The 16889-nt window shown below is 39.3% G+C and overlaps 2 protein-coding genes across 3 annotated transcripts in view; one reads left to right on the top strand and one right to left on the bottom strand.

The window, feature by feature from the left end:
* USP16 (ubiquitin specific peptidase 16) overlaps positions 1-7109 on the top strand; it is a 35685-nt gene extending 28576 nt beyond the window's left edge. The window contains 4 exon segments of the mRNA XM_017856309.1: positions 1276-1370; positions 2595-2681; positions 6428-6584; positions 6692-7109. Coding sequence (XP_017711798.1) covers positions 1276-1370; positions 2595-2681; positions 6428-6584; positions 6692-6813 — 461 coding nt within the window. The 3' untranslated portion in view covers positions 6814-7109.
* Positions 7110-8561: 1452 nt separating this feature from the next.
* The window catches only part of CCT8 (chaperonin containing TCP1 subunit 8), a 22133-nt gene continuing 13805 nt past the window's right edge, over positions 8562-16889 (bottom strand). The window contains exons 8-15 of one of the 2 annotated variants that reach the window (XM_017856296.1): positions 15908-16086; positions 15039-15105; positions 14877-14964; positions 14678-14793; positions 14047-14118; positions 13804-13968; positions 13096-13215; positions 8562-8789 (exon numbers count right to left, since the gene is read on the bottom strand). In XM_017856296.1, coding sequence (XP_017711785.1) covers positions 8712-8789; positions 13096-13215; positions 13804-13968; positions 14047-14118; positions 14678-14793; positions 14877-14964; positions 15039-15105; positions 15908-16086 — 885 coding nt within the window. In that variant the 3' untranslated portion in view covers positions 8562-8711. Of the gene's footprint in view, positions 8790-8834; positions 9225-13095; positions 13216-13803; positions 13969-14046; positions 14119-14677; positions 14794-14876; positions 14965-15038; positions 15106-15907; positions 16087-16889 lie in introns of those variants that run through there. The other variant, XM_017856286.1, reaches the window with a different exon arrangement.

The following is a 16889-nucleotide window of genomic DNA, read 5'->3' as shown; positions in this document are numbered from 1 at the left end:
ATGGGACAGTTTTCTCCCTGACATCTCTCCCTGTGGGTAAATTATCCCCTTGGAATACAGTCACCACAGCATCCTTACACACAGTGGCTCTTTTTTACCACCCTTACCTCCTTTGCACCCAGTATGCCACACTTGAATTTATCAATGAACTAATGTGACATGCCCAGTGCAAAGCTCTGGGAAGACAGTGCTTTCTTACAGTCTTCCTCAAATGGGAAAAAGAAACATACTGACAATTTCCCTTATCTCCCCACTGCCTTTTTTTTTTTGAGTTTGGGTAAATAGGATGTGGAGGGGCCATGGATTCCTAAGGATTTTTACTAGAATTGTTGAAACATTTTAAAATTCTAAGTAAAATTTTATTTATTTGTATGTAGAGACAAAAAGTAAGGCTGTTTTTGTGTGTGTATGTGTATATATAAATATTATATGTGTGTGTGTGTATATATATAGATATGTATCAGCTCAGAGACCATACAAGAATGGGCTTACTTTCTGTCTATATATATATCAGCTCAGAGACCATACATATATATATGTGTGTGGTATGTGTGTGTGTGTGTGTATGTGTGTGTGTGTGTGTATATATATATATATATATTTTTTTTTTTTTTGAGACAGAGTCCTGCCCTGTCTCCCAGGCTAAAGTGCAGTGGCCAGTCTCAGCTCACTGCAGTCTCTACCTCCCAGGTTCAAGACATTTTCCTGCCTCAGCCTCCCAAGTAGCTGGGACTACAGGCACCCACCACCACACCTGGCTAATTTTTGTATTTTTAGTAGAGATAGGGTTTCGCCACGTTGGCCAGCCTGGTCTCGAACCCTAACCTCAAGTGATTTGCCCGCCTAGGTCTCCCAAAGTCTTGGGATTACAGGCGTGAGCCATCGCACCCAGCCTAAAAAATATTTTTTATAGGTGAACATTTGCAAAGTATTTGATATGATGGAATATACTAAACTTTGAACCTCATTAACCAAAATATTGTGTCTTTCCACAGTAATTCCACTTTTCTCTTTGATTGTAATCATTCTCAGTTATTACAGTATTTTGATTTCATCAGTAATAATTTATGGACATTTTAATCTCATATAAATACCTATAAAATATCTTTGATTTTGCCTCTTACTCCACAAATTCTACAGTGTTTGTTATCTGGTCCTTCATAGAAAAAGCTTACTGATCCTTGCTTTAGATGTTTGAAATGATTTTATAGCAAACCTGAATGCTGTAGGGGTCTAAAATGATTTTCACCATTAAAAATTTCTTCTTTTCTTTAGGTGAAAGGAAGCATGTTTATACCAATGCCAAAAAGCAGATGCTAATTTCTCTTGCTCCTCCTGTTCTCACTCTTCATTTAAAGAGATTTCAGCAGGTATTCCTTGTTACCCAAAATTTGTTTTAAATATGTAACACCTACTTTGTTTATTACCTATTTTATTCAGTACTGTCTCAACATATTACTATGTTACTTTGGTTTTCTGTTGTTTCTTAACTCTAATGTCAATGAAGTCAGAAAGGGAAAAAAATAGGGGCTAGGCAGAGGCGCATGTGAAGGTGGAGGCACAATCTCCTCAGATTTCCTAGAACTCATGTTCTTCTTTTTAGTAAGATTGGCATCTTACTTTTATTTCAGGTTAAATAAAACAAAAGACTGGTGTATTACATATATCTCATGCTTAGGAGTATTAGCTGATCTTTTCTGTTTTGTGTGTGGCATCTTATTTTTATGGACCCTTGATGAAAAGACATTGGTGCCTCAGATTGTCATCATTTTGGTGACCTCGTCTTTTCTGGAAAACGTTTGCTATAGCTGTATAACTTCTAAACTGTGTTCCAAATTCCGAAAGTACTTTCAGTATCTTCAGAACGTTTTTCCCCTTGTGGTTGGTATGGGCTTGAGTAATTGGATGGGCCTTTATTAGCAATTCACTAAGCTTGGTTCGAGCATGAGGCTGAGAGTGCATGTTTCACAGAAAAGTATTATGCTATCGCTGAGTTTTAAGCACTCAGAACCTCTGGTCTAATCTGGCATTTCTGGATGACTGAAGCAGAAACATTGAGAATTTTCTCACGAGAACAGTTTTTTTCTTCTTTTTGAAACGGTCTTGTTCTGTCACCCAGGCTGGTATGCAATGACACGATCGTGGCTTGCTGAAGCTTTGACCTCCCGGTCTCAAGCAGTCCTCCCACCTCAGACTCTATCGTAGGTGGCTACCACCATGTCCAGCTAATTTTTTAATTTTCTTGTAGAGACAGAGTCTCACTGTGTTGCTCAGGCTGGTCTCGAACTCCTGGGCTCAAGTGATCTTCCTGCCTCAGCTTCCCACAGTGCTGGGATTACAGGCATGTGCCATCGTGCCCAGCTGGAAATAGCTTTCTTAATGTGTTGATGTGTGTTTTTTGTGTGATACATGTGCACTTAGCAAAAGCAAACCAACTTTGAACCAGTTAGTGGTCAGAAAGAATTGAGTCTCCAAAGAAAATTGAACTAGGACTTAATGTTGATATTCTTTTGGACATCAGAGGGGACTTTGGTTTACTTAACCTGTATTGCTTTTCCAGGAAAAGAAGTCAATCTGTTATACTTCTCTTTTAGGCTGGTTTTAACCTACGCAAAGTTAACAAACACATAAAGTTTCCGGAAATCTTAGATTTGGCTCCTTTTTGCACCCTTAAATGTAAGGTAAGTGAAAGTGATCTTTTTCAGGAAAGTCCTTTAAAGTCAAATCATAGCTTACTTACCTAATGCTCCAGTAGCAACTCACTTAAGTATGAAGTTGATAACAATTATTGAGGAGAGTGGGTCTTCGATCATTGTACCTTTATAATTTGAAGATTAGTGATGAATCATTTTGAAGAATGGGTTATTTCAGTTCAACGTTTAGAATCCCCTTTATTATGGCACACATTGTCTTGTGAGCTGAAGGCATAAAACTGAAGGTGAGCACATCTATTAATGAATAATCTCAGTTTAATGTGGTTGAATATTAAGGCTGGTGAACATAGATCAGGGGTGGTATACACTTAACCCAGCATGTTGGTGGTTCAGGAATGGCTTTGTAAAGTAAACCATGCCTCAACTATATTTAAAGAAGGCGTAAAAGTATGATGAATCAAGATGAAATGAGTTTTGCAGGCAGAAGGAACAGCAGGAGTAAAGGCAACAGTGTAAAATAGGATGGTGAGTGCCAGAGACTGGTAATGTATGTAGTTCTAGAGTTTACAGTACAAGGTATGAGGGAGTTGAGAAATGAAGCCGGAGAAGTGAGATAGGAATGAAGGTTTGGAGAGTTCTCATGGTGTGGAACTTGGACTTCATTAGGTATACAATGGGGAGCCCTGAGGAGTTTAAAGCATTGGGTGGCATGGTCAGATCTGCATGTGACATAGGTTACTTACTGACATATGGAGGCTGGATTTTAGGAGGGAAAGACTAGAGGTGGGGAAATGAGTTAGGTGGCTGTTGCATTAATTCAGCCAGTAGTTGGTGAGGGCTTAAAGTTTGGCAGGAGATGGGGAGATAGGAGGACTACTTCAGGAGGTAGAATTAACCAGACTTAATGACTGATTGAGAGTGGAAGGTGAGGCAGATGCCTTTTGTAAGTGGATGCTGAGGGTGTCAGAGAAAGGGTTGAGGATGATTCCTGAGGCCTGGCTTGACGGATGGGAGTGCTGTAAATTGAGGTAGGAAATATAGGGAGAAAAGCAGGTTGAGAAAAGCAGGTAGAAAAAAGATAATAACTTGAGTGTTAGATACATTTGAGTGTCAGATACCTTTGAGAAATTAATGTGCTTAGTCTAGAAAACATTTGGATATACATATCTGAGACCTACAGCAGAGAGGTTAGGATGGGCCCAGGGCAAAGATTTAGAAATCAGTACATATGTGGTGGTTTAAAATATGAGAAGATGGGATCCCTTGTGTATAGTGTCCGAAGAGAGAAAGAGGAGATGGCCAATGACAGGACCCTCCTAAGTATCTGCGTGGAATAGGCAGGGGTAGAAAGTGAGGACGCCACAAAGGATCTCAAAGAATCTCCGTGTTGAAGAATTTGGGGCTGGGCGTGGTGGCGCACACCTGTAATGCCATCACTTTGGGAGGCCAAGGCAGTTGACTCACTTGAGGTCAGGAGTTCGAGATCAGCCTGGCCAACATGATAAAACCCTGTCTCTACTGAAAATACAAAAATTAGCCAGGCATGGTGGTGTGCGCCTGTAATCCCAGCTACTTGGGAGGCTGAGGAAGGAGAATCGCTGGAACCCAGGAGGCAGAGCTGTAGTGAGCCGAGATTGCATCACTGCACTCCTGCCTAGATGACAGCAAGAAACTCAAAAAAAAAAAAAAAAAAATGTCTGGGCCAGTAGCTGTGAAGGGCATAATGGAAGAGGCAGCTAAGGACAATTTATAAGATTATAGTCACATTGAGGACTATGACAACGTACATGATCATATGTTATAGTTTTGTTTCTTAGCAGTAGCGGCTGTCTGGATTTGGGGCATGGCAGGTACATTATAGGATTCAGGGTGAGGTTTTGTGATGAATTGGATATGGTGGCAAAGCTGGTGGTGAGTATTGGGAGGATATCATTTGTAAGTGATACATGTGGTTCAAGTTCCCAAATTTTAATGTGTATGTAGGAATCATACCTACAAATTTTGATTCTGTAGGTCTGGCATGGGATCAAAAATTCTGCATCTTTAATGTAAACTCTCAGGTGATGCTGATATTAGCTGTTCATGGACCACAGTTTGAATAGTGATGGTCTAGACTACATATGGGGAATTGTATTAGTCAGTTTCCATGCTGCTGATAAAGATATACCCAAGACTGGGCAATTTACAAAAGAAAGAGGTTTACTGGACTTACAGTTCCATATGGCTGGGGAGGCCTCACAATCACGACGGAAGGCAAAGAGGAGCAAGTCACTTTTACATGGATGGCAGCAGGCAAAGCAAGAGCATGTGCAGGGAAACTCTCCCTTATGAAACCATCAGATCTTGTGAGGCTTATTCATTATCAAGAATAAGCATGGGAAAGACCTCCTCCCATGATTCAGTTACCTCCCAACAGGTCCCCACCACATGTGGGAATTATGGGAGCTACAACTCAAGATGAGATTTGGGTGGGGACACAGCCAAACCATATCAGGAATGAAGCCAAAAGTCTTCATAAGCAAGGAGAATATGAGCATTGGAGATCCTGTTAGGTTAAAGAGTACAGAATAGGTGAGATGAGAGTTGAATAAATAGAAGACTTGTGGACTAAGACTAAAAAGATTTATGTCCCTTGAGCTCAGGAGTTTGAGACCAACCTGGGCAATATGCTGAAACCCCGTCTCTACAAAAAATTCATTTAGCAGGTCATGGTGGTGTGCACCTGTAGTCCCAACTATTCCAGAGGCTGAGGCGGGAGGATCACTTGAGCCCAGGAGGCAGAGGTTGCATTGAGCCGAGATCACACCACTGCACTACAGCCTGGGTGATGGAGTGAGACCCTGTCTCAAAAAGGATTTTATGAAGTTGAAGGACCACTTGAGCCCAGGAGGCAAAGGTTGCATTGAGCCGATATCATACCGCTGCACTCCAGTCTGGGTGACAGAGACCCTGTCTCAAAAAACATTTTATGAAGTTGAACAATTCTGAGTGATAACAAGCCCAGACTTTAGTCCTGGTTGTGGTTGGCTAAAATGGAATGGCATTTAAAGTCCTGTGAGGATCATAGATGGACGGAGAAGTACTAACTAAGTTCTTCAGTGAATATGGAGGCACAGATTGGGAAGTTGAGACAGTACTACTGAAGGGCAGTGATGCATGTTACGAACTTTTTACATGAGAACATAAAATAGTTGTCTGAAAAGTGGCTCCTGGCCCAGAGAATGCCTGTTCCTATTACCAGCCCTATGGCATATGGAGTCCTGAAAGAATAAGCAGACTGCACCCTCTGGTGGGGAAAGTGAACACTTGAGAGGTTGAATGTGCTTCTCACCAACTCCCTTGGGGACATTTAAAGATGTAAGGGGTAATTTTTGGCACAACCTAAAATGCTGTCCTCTTCCTGTTCAGGGCTTGTCTTTTAAACAGGGTATTCAGGGTTGTTAATAGCTAGGGTTGTTAAGGTATTTTGGAATTATCCTCAGGCTCCTAAAGAAACTGGCAAGTTGAATTCACTTATTTGGTATCTGAGCCAGGTAACGGCATCAAGTGGCCTATGGGTATGACTTTTCTAGCAGGGGAACTTTGGTAAATTTATAATAAAACCGGAAGTGTCTCAGGCTGAGAAGAGGTATGGAGAAGAGTAGACTCAGGAGTGATTTCTGCACTCTCAAAGTAATGGTTAAAGACCCTTTGCATAGTGTAAACTTGCCTTGCCAATGACATCTGTGTAAATGGAACTTGAACTAACTTTTGGATTCTACTCATTTTTAAAGAATGTTGCAGAAGAAAATACAAGGGTACTCTATTCCTTATATGGAATTGTTGAACACAGTGGTACAATGAGGTCGGGGCATTACACTGCCTATGCCAAGGCAAGAACTGCAAACAGTCATCTCTCTAATCTTGTTCTTCACGGTGATATTCCACAAGGTAAGATGTCTTGGAAAATTCAGGCACTCAGCAGATTATGGCAACACCAAAAAGTAATGAACTTGAATCTTTGCATTTCTGTTTGATTTTTCATTTCCTCTTGACAGATTTTGAAATGGAATCAAAAGGGCAGTGGTTTCACATCAGCGACACACATGTACAAGCTGTGCCTACAACTAAAGTACTAAACTCACAGGCGTACCTCCTATTTTATGAGAGAATACTGTAATAGTATCAAAAGTACTTTTTCTGGAAACACATTTATGGCTTTTATAATGGCTGAAATAACAATAAAAAAGTAAAAACTAATTAAAATCATGTTCACTTAACATGAAATACATGCCAGAAGAAATCATGTTTATTTGAATATTGAAGGGAAAATACCTAAAAATTTACAAAGGTTTTGTATTGTCATGGTGGTTTTAATTCCTGCTTCGTTTCTGGAAAGCAAATCCTGACTTACTTAAGTCCTCTGTGTTTAATGTCTGGGTGATGGATCACAACACATCAATAAACTGACTTACCTAAAATCTTGTTTTATTACTGAGATTTTAACTTCTACTGACTTACCCTACTAGGTAACACTTTAAAAAATGTTTCATCAGATGGGCTAATGAAGCTTCATTACAAGTCTGTTAATTTTATAAGAATCTATACTGACAGCAGAATATAAATGGGAGGAATGTTTCTTTATAATCCTGATGCCAGTGTGCATAAGCTGGGGTACATAAGGCCTTACTCTGTATTTGCTCTGTGCCAGTGGTCAACTGATCTGGGACAGATTAAGACAAACTAGTCTCACTCCTGTGAGTATAATTGGGTACCAAACCCCTTAATACCAGCATACCAGAGAAAGCCTGCGAACTGTTCCAAGTCAGCCAGTGTTTGAGTTACATGCAATGCAAAGAGCTTAGGGACACCAAGCCTCTCTGAACTTCTTGAAAGGTTCTACATGAGGACGACTTCGACATACAATGAACACTTCTAACCTGCTGTGGCAGTAATGAGAGTTGTATCATTCCTAACACCTGTTGAGTTTATGTAAGACCCAGTCAGTCATATTGCTTCTAAAATCTCTTGGAAAGAATACTAAAAACAGGCTGGCATGGTGGCTTATGCTTGTAATAGCACTCTGGGAGGTCAAGGCAGTAGAAACCTTGAGCCCGGGAGTTTGAGACCAGCCTGGGTAACACAGTGAGACCCTTTTCAGGAGGCTGAGATAAGTGGATTGCCTGAGCCCAAGAGTGGAGGTTGCAGTGAGCTGAGCTTTCACCACTGCACTCCAGCTTGTGCGACAGAGCAACACCCTGTCTCAAGGAAAAATATATACACACACAATTTCAAACAGTATTGAGGACCTTACATAACCAACACGTATAGTAGCACATGTCCTATAAAATTCAGTATAATTTATAATAATTTATTTATAATGTTCTTGGCTTTTTCAACACTCCTGATTGTAACAAAATAGGATCTGCTTTATGAAAACGGACTTAATTTTGTACATGTCAGGAGATCTATTTTCAGTTATAAGCATTTTTTGGTACTTTGCTAAGTAGAGTGTCTTCCATTCAACAAATTATTAATTGCTATTGAAACAAGTCACCTTGAGTAAGGCATTCCAGAGCTGTGACAAAAATACTCTGGAAATCTAGTCCAGGTGTTGACAGACCTTTCCTGTAGAGGGCCAGATAGTAAATATTTTAGGCTTTGTAGGCCCATTTGGTCTCTGTTAAAAATACTTAATTCTGCCACTCCCTTGTTAGAAAGCAACTGCAGACAATATGTAATGGTATGAGCATGGCTGTTTTCCAATAACTTATTTACACACACAGGCAGTAGACCAGATACACATGGGTAACAGGCCTCTACTTACATAAATGACTTGCCTTAAGTCCCACAGCTGATGTGATTAACAAGGTTGAGAGGAACACAAGTCATTTAGAGCCAATAACCGTGGTCATTAGACAGTAAGGCTTTGACAGTAACAATATGTTTATTATAACATCCAGCCAAGAATACAAACACAAAATACCTCTTAATTTAAGGAGAATAAGAAAACATCAGGCGATTCTTAGAGTACTACTACAAATACAGCCTTCACCTACAGTAAAAATTAAGCCAACTTCAATCATTTTGGTCATCATCCCAGTCTTTCTTCCCACTTGGAGGCTTGGGCCCACCAGCTGGTTTTGCCATGATGATCTGCATAAAAAAGAATCACACAAAAGTATGCTTATAAACTCAACCTTTAGAATGAAAAGAATGCTTCTATTAGCATGATTTAAGATTAAGCAATCTTCTTGATATAATTATGTACTGCATATAAAACACTACAGCAGTTTGCTAGCTCCCTTGTTAGAAATTCAATTGTAAACTTTCAGCAGCATGAGGTTTACTGCTTTTGTGGATAACTGCAACAAAATCCACACAGATTAGTGAACATTCCAAGACATGCACTTCAATAACTGAAAAAGCTGAAAGTGAAAATATGTGCATGCATCACTAGTATAAGTCGGTCAGTCAGTTTGGCACCTGATTTGCTATTTATATATGAGATTCGTCTTGCCAACCATCTCTGTCCCAATTTCCTTGTGGTTTAGGAGCTTTAGGTCCACCTGCCACCTTTGCCATTATAATCTAAAATAGTTGATACATAAATATATACAAAGTTTAACACTGAAATTTTCCAAAACCTGTAAATGAGAAACATTCAAAGCATCCGGTTTTCATAAACAAAAATCTAAGCCCTTAGTTCCCAACTTAAAAAAAGCACCACAAACCTCACCTTTATCTAAAATAAAATGGGTTTTAGTTTTTTTTTTTTGAGACAGAGTCTTGCTCTGTTGCCCAGGCTAGAGAGTGCAGTGGCGCAATCTTGCCTCAATGCAACCTCTGCCTCCTGGGTTCAAGCAATTCTTCTGCCTCAGCCTCCCAAGTAACTGAGTTTACAGGTGCCTGCCACCATGCCTGGCTAATTTTTTATTTTTAGAACAGATGGGGTTTCACCATGTTGGCCAGGCTGGTCTCAAACTCCTGCATGATCCACCCAACTCGGCCTCCCAAAGTGTTGGGATTACAGGCCTGAGCCACTGTGCTCAGCCAGAAAACATCTTAATTACCATCTGCAAACATAAGCTGTGCACAGTGGCTCATGCCTGTAATCCTAGCACTTTAGGAGGCCAAGGTTTGAGGCCAGGAGTTTGAGACCAGCCTCGGCAACAAAGAGACCCAGTCTACAAAAACTAAAAAAATATATATATATAAAATATATATATATATATACACACATAAAATCAGCCAACCATGACAGCACCTGCCTACAGTCCCAGCTATTCAGGATGCTAAGGCAGGAGAATCACTGGAACTCAGGATTTTGAGGTTGTGGGGAGCTTATTATGATTGTGCCACTGTACTCCAACCTGGGTGATAGAGTAAGACCTTATCACAACAACAAAAACAACAACAACAAAGATACCTAAACCTGAAATTCTCAGAGTAACATGTTACTGATTGAGGGTAATTTCAGACTGAATTAAAGGCATTAAGCGTAATTTTAGAACCTAAGTGCACCTTGATTTGAAAAAGTAACTGAAAGCCGGGTGTGGTGGCTCACACCTGTAATCCCAGCACTTTGGGCAGCTGAGGTGGGCGGATCACAAGGTCAAGAGATCGAGACCATCCTGGCCAACATGGTGAAACCCCATCTCTACTAAAATTACAAAAAAAAATTAAGTGGGCGTGGTGGCATGTGCCTGTAGTGCCAGCTACTTGGGAGGCTGAGGCAGGAGAATCGGTTGAACCAGGGAAGTGGAGGTTGCAGTGAACTGAGATCACGCCACTGCACTCCAGCCTGGCGACAGAGCGAGACTCCATCTCAAAATAATAAAAAATAAATAAATAAATAAAATAACTAAAACAAGTAGTTCACAAATTTTAGTGGGCACCATAATCAGACAGAGTGCTCATTAAAACAGACTGCTAGGCTTCTTCCAACATTTCTGGTATCACTGGGTCTGGAGTGAAATCCAAGAATCTGTATTTCTTCTCTTTTTTTTGAGACGGAGTCTGAGTCTGTTGCCCAGGCTGGAGTGCAGTGGCGCCATCTATGCTCACTGCAAGCTCTGCCTCCCAGGTTCACACCATTCTCCTGCCTCAGTCACCCAAGTAGCTGGGACTACAGGCATCTGCCACCACACCCAGCTAATTTTTTGTTTTTTCAGTAGAGATGGGGTTTCACCACGTTAGCCAGGATGGTCTCGATCTCCTGACCTTGTGATCCAACTGCCTCGGCCTCCCAAAGTGCTGGGATTACAGGCGTGAGCCACCGTGCCCGGCCTCCGAGAATCTGTATTTCTTATTTATTTTTAGTTTTTTAAAAGATGGAGTATCACTCTGTCAACCAGGCTGGAGTGCCATGATCTGATCATAGCTCACTGCAGCCTTCTACTCCCGGGCTCAAGTGATCCTCCCACCTCAGCCTCCTGCATAACTGGGATTACAGGTGTGAGCCACCATACCTGGCTGAGAATCTGTCATTCTAACAAGTTCTCAGGTGATGTTGATGCTATTTTGGGACCATACTTTGAGAACTAGTGAAATAGACATTCGAACAAAGATTAATCCAGCCCGTACTACACTATCTAATGCTTAAAGCTTGATGTGCAATTCCTTTTCTAGAATATATACTATACAAATTGAGGTTCATTATACTATACACTATATACACAAACTGGTTAGTATAGTTGGATGGGTTCTTTAGATACATACTTTACACAGAGTGCAAAGACTAGGGGAACAGATCAACCAACAACTTCCCCTACCATAAGATAAAGCAGAGTTCCTAGTTTAAAGCCAAAATTCCAAGTGCCTTTGTGACCAAGGGTGGTGGTTATTGTCTTGCTTGGAAATAATTGACATTCAGTTCCTAACTCAGTTGCAATTTTTGCGTACCTTATGCTGCAGTCTACTTAGCTTCTTAAGTCCCTGCTATTTTTGGTTTCCCCTTTTATTCTTAGCCACATTCTAATTTCTAGAATAAGTATTTCCTTAGGTCTCTATTTATTTAAAAACTCAAACATACTCTTCCATTGAAAATCACCTAATAAGCTGATAGAGAAACCCCTGTTAATCTGGTACCCAAACATCTAGTTTCTGCTTATTTCCAGTGACTTGAAACCAAATATCCAGTTCTTTTGGTTATCTCTTGCTATCATAGTTCTTCCAATAAATTTGTTATAATTAAAACCAACTGGTCCTTACTGTACTTAAAAGTTGAATTATCTTTCCACTCATTTCTACTTAGGACTTACTCCAACTTTAATATGACATGACTTTTACCTAATGGATTTATACTGTCCCTCTAGCAAATTAAAATTTTCTATTAAGTACTTATAAATAGTCATTGCTTATTAATTACTTCTGAAATTTTGTGGGGAAATGTATTAAGTTTGCCAGAAAATGCCTTTTGGAAAATAATTATGATTTCAGGTTTACTTCTATATATAGAACAGTCTACCACAGTTCAAAAAAAAGTAGAAATATGATTNAGCTGATAGAGAAACCCCTGTTAATCTGGTACCCAAACATCTAGTTTCTGCTTATTTCCAGTGACTTGAAACCAAATATCCAGTTCTTTTTGGTTATCTCTTGCTATCATAGTTCTTCCAATAAATTTGTTATAATTAAAACCAACTGGTCCTTACTGTACTTAAAAGTTGAATTATCTTTCCACTCATTTCTACTTAGGACTTACTCCAACTTTAATATGACATGACTTTTACCTAATGGATTTATACTGTCCCTCTAGCAAATTAAAATTTTCTATTAAGTACTTATAAATAGTCATTGCTTATTAATTACTTCTGAAATTTTGTGGGGAAATGTATTAAGTTTGCCAGAAAATGCCTTTTGGAAAAATAATTATGATTTCAGGTTTACTTCTATATATAGAACAGTCTACCACAGTTCAAAAAAAAGTAGAAATATGATTTTTAAACACCTTTAACATCTTTTAGTACCTCAAGCTATAATTTGTCATAGCAGAAAAAATTTTCAATGCCCAGTCCTCTTATCTGCAGACAGCCAGAGACTCCATTTTCCTTCAGGTTGGTGGTCTGCAATGTCTGCTTGAGGGCTTTATGGTCCTTCCAAATTCCATGTTAGTATTACACATTAAATTTACTCTCTAAATTATTTGTACAAAGGGGTTCTAAGGCTAAAAGGTTTGAAAGTTATATTTAACTTACATTTGTTCCACTGATTCCAACTTAAAATGGCAAAGGATTCTTTCAGTAGAAAGATGTCCATTTTAAATTAGTTGTAATATATTCAATACAATTTATAATAGAAGAAAAAAAAACGGAGGGGGGCACATAGTGTCTAATATGTGAGGAGTGAGGACTAAGAATCCTTTGAATTAGAACTATGCTATGTTCTAGTTCTGGGAAAATATACTATTAAACCATATGCAAATAAGTATTTTTAAAGATCAAAATTTCACTTTGCTCACCTGATCCACTCTAAGTACAGTGACTGCAGCATTAGTAGCGAGTTTGATAGCCCAATATTTTCCCAGGTAAGTATCTAGAATACCAGCTTCCAACATGTCCTTTACAGCAGGGACTTCAGCCTGTCAAAGCACAATTTTCATCCTTTCATTTAAAATCCTCTTATGTGAAAATGTTTATACCTAACAAAAAGCCCCACATAGCTCCTTAAATAGTACTGGAAAGTAACCAAGCACAGTACTACCTTACAGAGTCATCCTTTAGTATGTGAGGATTGGTTCCAGGACCCCCAAGGATGCCAAAATCCGTGGATGCTCAAATCCATTACATAAAATGGCATGGTGTTTGGATATAATCTATGCGCATCCTCGTATATACTTTAAATCATCTCCAGATTAATTATATGACAGTGTAAATAGTTGTTATACTGTATTTTTAAATGTGTTTAGTTTTTCCAAATATTTCAATCTGTGGTTGGTTGAATCAATGGCTACAGAACTGGGCTGATTACACACTACAGAACAGAAGGCTATCAATAAAACAGAAGGAAAATGAAACATTCTTCCATCAGACAAACTATGTAAAAACTAAGAAAATAATCTGCTCCCAAATCAGAACACTGTTTCTCATTGATACTTTTAAACTCACACTATTTTTAGGTTGTGTATTCCCCAAATAAAGCAATTTAAGTTCAGTGTTTTTTCAAATACCTCAATATCTAATCCAACATTTTTATTTCCTTCTTGATGTACTGCATAAAGTTTAGAGATTACTTCATTGGCCTTAACTCCAGAGTTTTCTGCCAGTGCACGGGGAATAGCTTCAAATGCCTCAGCAAACTTCTTAATAGCGTACTGTTCAAGTCCAGGACATGTCTAAAACAAAAATGTGTTAATTATTGCCTTTTATTCAAGCAATGGAAAGAAAGTCAATTTATACAGAAAAAGCTGTACCTCTCCGTATGATGTGATCTGTTTGGCTAATTCAATTTCTGTTGCTCCACCTCCAGGTACAAGACGTTTATCCTGTACGTAGTCCCCCCGCCAAAAAAAAAAACACACACACAAAATTCACTAAAAAGCAGTTCGCAGTTTTCTCATCTTTTCACATTCCAGTACCCCACCAAACAGGAGTTTTCATCAGTCATTGTTACTCAAATACATATTACAAATTTGGTAAAAGTGAGTGGGTGGGGCAGATTTTCTTAGTGCACGGTGTCTGGTATATGAAAAGGACCAAAGTGAAGAATGGGAATAGCACCATATCATTTTTGCATATCCACAGATATAGCACTAAGAACTGCTTTAGCAACTCAAAGTACATTACAATGGAAAACTACCATAAACAATGTTTGTAAAAGCTCTGCGTTGCTGTTAACTCCTCTGTACAATCCTTTTTGGAAACTATCATATTCAATAGCAGTGAACACTTAAGTCTTAGGTAAAAACAAAAACGGGTGCTTCATTTCATATAAACCACTCATTCTGAAGTACTCGTGATGTGCATGAGTCTGCCAACTGTACTTTTAAGAACATACAAAGTACTCAGACCTTACAAACTACTAAGATTATTGCTAATACTGACCCTTGTAAGAACTTTGAAAGTATTAACACCATCATCTACTGCCCTTTCTATGTCATCCATCAGATTGTCTGTAGAGCCTCGAAGTACTATGGTAGAAATGGCGCCATCTTCCTTTTCTATCAAAAAATTAAATATATTTGGTGATTAAATACAAGAGCTAAAGCCCTGCACTTAAACATGTTTTACCATTCCTACATACCATGCTTAAAAACCACCACCTGAGTATCTCCAACTTCTGAGAGGCAAACACTGTCACAATGTCCCATTTCTTCAAGGACAGGAGGTGTCTGTAAGAAAGTGACTGTTGTAATAAAAATTCCATCATGTTCAACTATCTTTCAGTGTTTTCCAAAATACATACCAATCTAGGAAGAGCTGTAGCACCAACTGTTTTACAGAGTCTTCGGAGATCCCATTTTGAGTTTAGCCTTTAAAAAACAGAAAGACCTTAATAAAAGTTTTAATCCATTTGATTTTAATTTCAGATAGCATATAAACTTCAAATTAAAGAGGAACCTGTATACCAGCCCCCATGTCACATTCTTTTGACAGTGGATTTTAACTCAGAACACATCTGGATTGCAATGAACACTGAGGCCAGGAAGCTGACTGCTGACTCTGAGTGAATCCAGCTGGCCAATAGTACCACATCTTAAGTCTGTGTTGTATGGCATTGTTCTAGAATTGCGAGAATGGAAGTCACTTTAGGATGCCAGTGGTTTATAGTTCTAAAACACCAGGGAAACCCTTACAAAACTCAACAGCATATAGAAAATTTTTGCTTTACTTTGTGCAATCAATGTTCTGTGAACAGGAGTGATTTATTTTGCACATTTTATTAGGTACTAGGGATGGTGGTAGGTAGAAACGGGTAAGTTGTCTAGTGTGCACCATAAATGTGCTCATGGATTAAAAGGGATCTTCCTGACTCCACACTCTGATAGGCAACGCACCAAGCTTGTGTCTAGTCTCTTGGACAAGTTGTTCCTTTTGCCTGGAATGCTTTTCCCTCTTCAGATATCTGGTCATTGGTTCTTCAAGCTCTCAGCGTCAATTTATGTTTTATCAGAGGTGTTTCCTGACCCCTCCCCAAACTAAGTCCTTTTGCTATTTGACCTAATACCTATACTTTCCCTTTATTAACAGTCGTCGTGGTCTATTTTGTTTAGTGTTTTCACCACCGAAAAAAACATTTATGATATAGGTAAAAAGAATTCGGCTTTCTCTTACCTCACTAACATGATATTATATTTGTTTGCATAATGAAGAGCCATGTCTGCCACTTTGCCACCTGTTACTACGACATTTGCACCAGTATCAGCAATAGCTTTGACTTGTGCATCCATGAGATTTTCTTCTCCCTTACTAAAATTCATCAGTTCTTCAGCAGTCTTTATCAACACTGTTCCCTGGCAAAACAAGTAAACATTCCCTTTAAAATAATTTCACTACATTGGTGTTCAAAGTTGTAAGATAACAGTTTACTGAATAAATAATTTTAAGGTTTGGTAAAAAAAAAAAAGATAAATGTGCATATATTATGAAGCAGCAGAATACTAAATGCTTCTAGAACCTTCTAGATGCATCTGCTTTTGATAAGTACTTAGGTGGAAAAGTACTTCTAGTTATTTATTTATTTTTGAGACACAGTCTCACTCTGTCGCCATGCTGGTGTGCAGTGGCAGGATCTCGGCTCACCGCAACCTCTGACTCCCTGGTTCAAGCGATTCTCCTGCCTCAGCCTCACAAGTAGCTGGGCTTACAGGCAAGCACCACCACGCCTAGCTAATTTTTGTATTTTTAGTAGAGACAGGGTTTCACCATGTTGGCCAGGATGGTCTCAATCTCCTGACCTCGTGATTTGCCTGCCTTAGCCTGTGCTGGGATTATAGGCGTGAGCCACCGTACCCGGCTGAGAAGCACTTTTATTTTAAATATGTCAGATAGGTGTCCTGGTATTTGTCTTTTGACAAAGGTTAACTAGTATTAGCAAAACAACATTGTGGTTCTCAAACTTTTTCTAAAATGTGGACTTGGCGAGGCCAAGGTAGGTGGATCATTTGCAGTCAGGAGTTGGAGACCAGTCTGGCCAACATGGTGAAACTGTCTCTACTGAAAGTACAGAAATTAGCCAGAGATCACTTGAACCCAAGAGGCAGAGGTTGCAGTGAGCCGAGATCGTACCAATGCACTCCAGCCTGGGTGACAAAGC

The sequence above is a fragment of the Rhinopithecus bieti genome, unplaced genomic scaffold, assembly GCF_001698545.2.
Source record: "Rhinopithecus bieti isolate Rb0 unplaced genomic scaffold, ASM169854v2 scaffold_1295, whole genome shotgun sequence".
In the NCBI taxonomy this organism is placed as follows: domain Eukaryota; kingdom Metazoa; phylum Chordata; class Mammalia; order Primates; family Cercopithecidae; genus Rhinopithecus; species Rhinopithecus bieti.
This window is presented reverse-complemented; position numbering and strand designations above follow the sequence as displayed.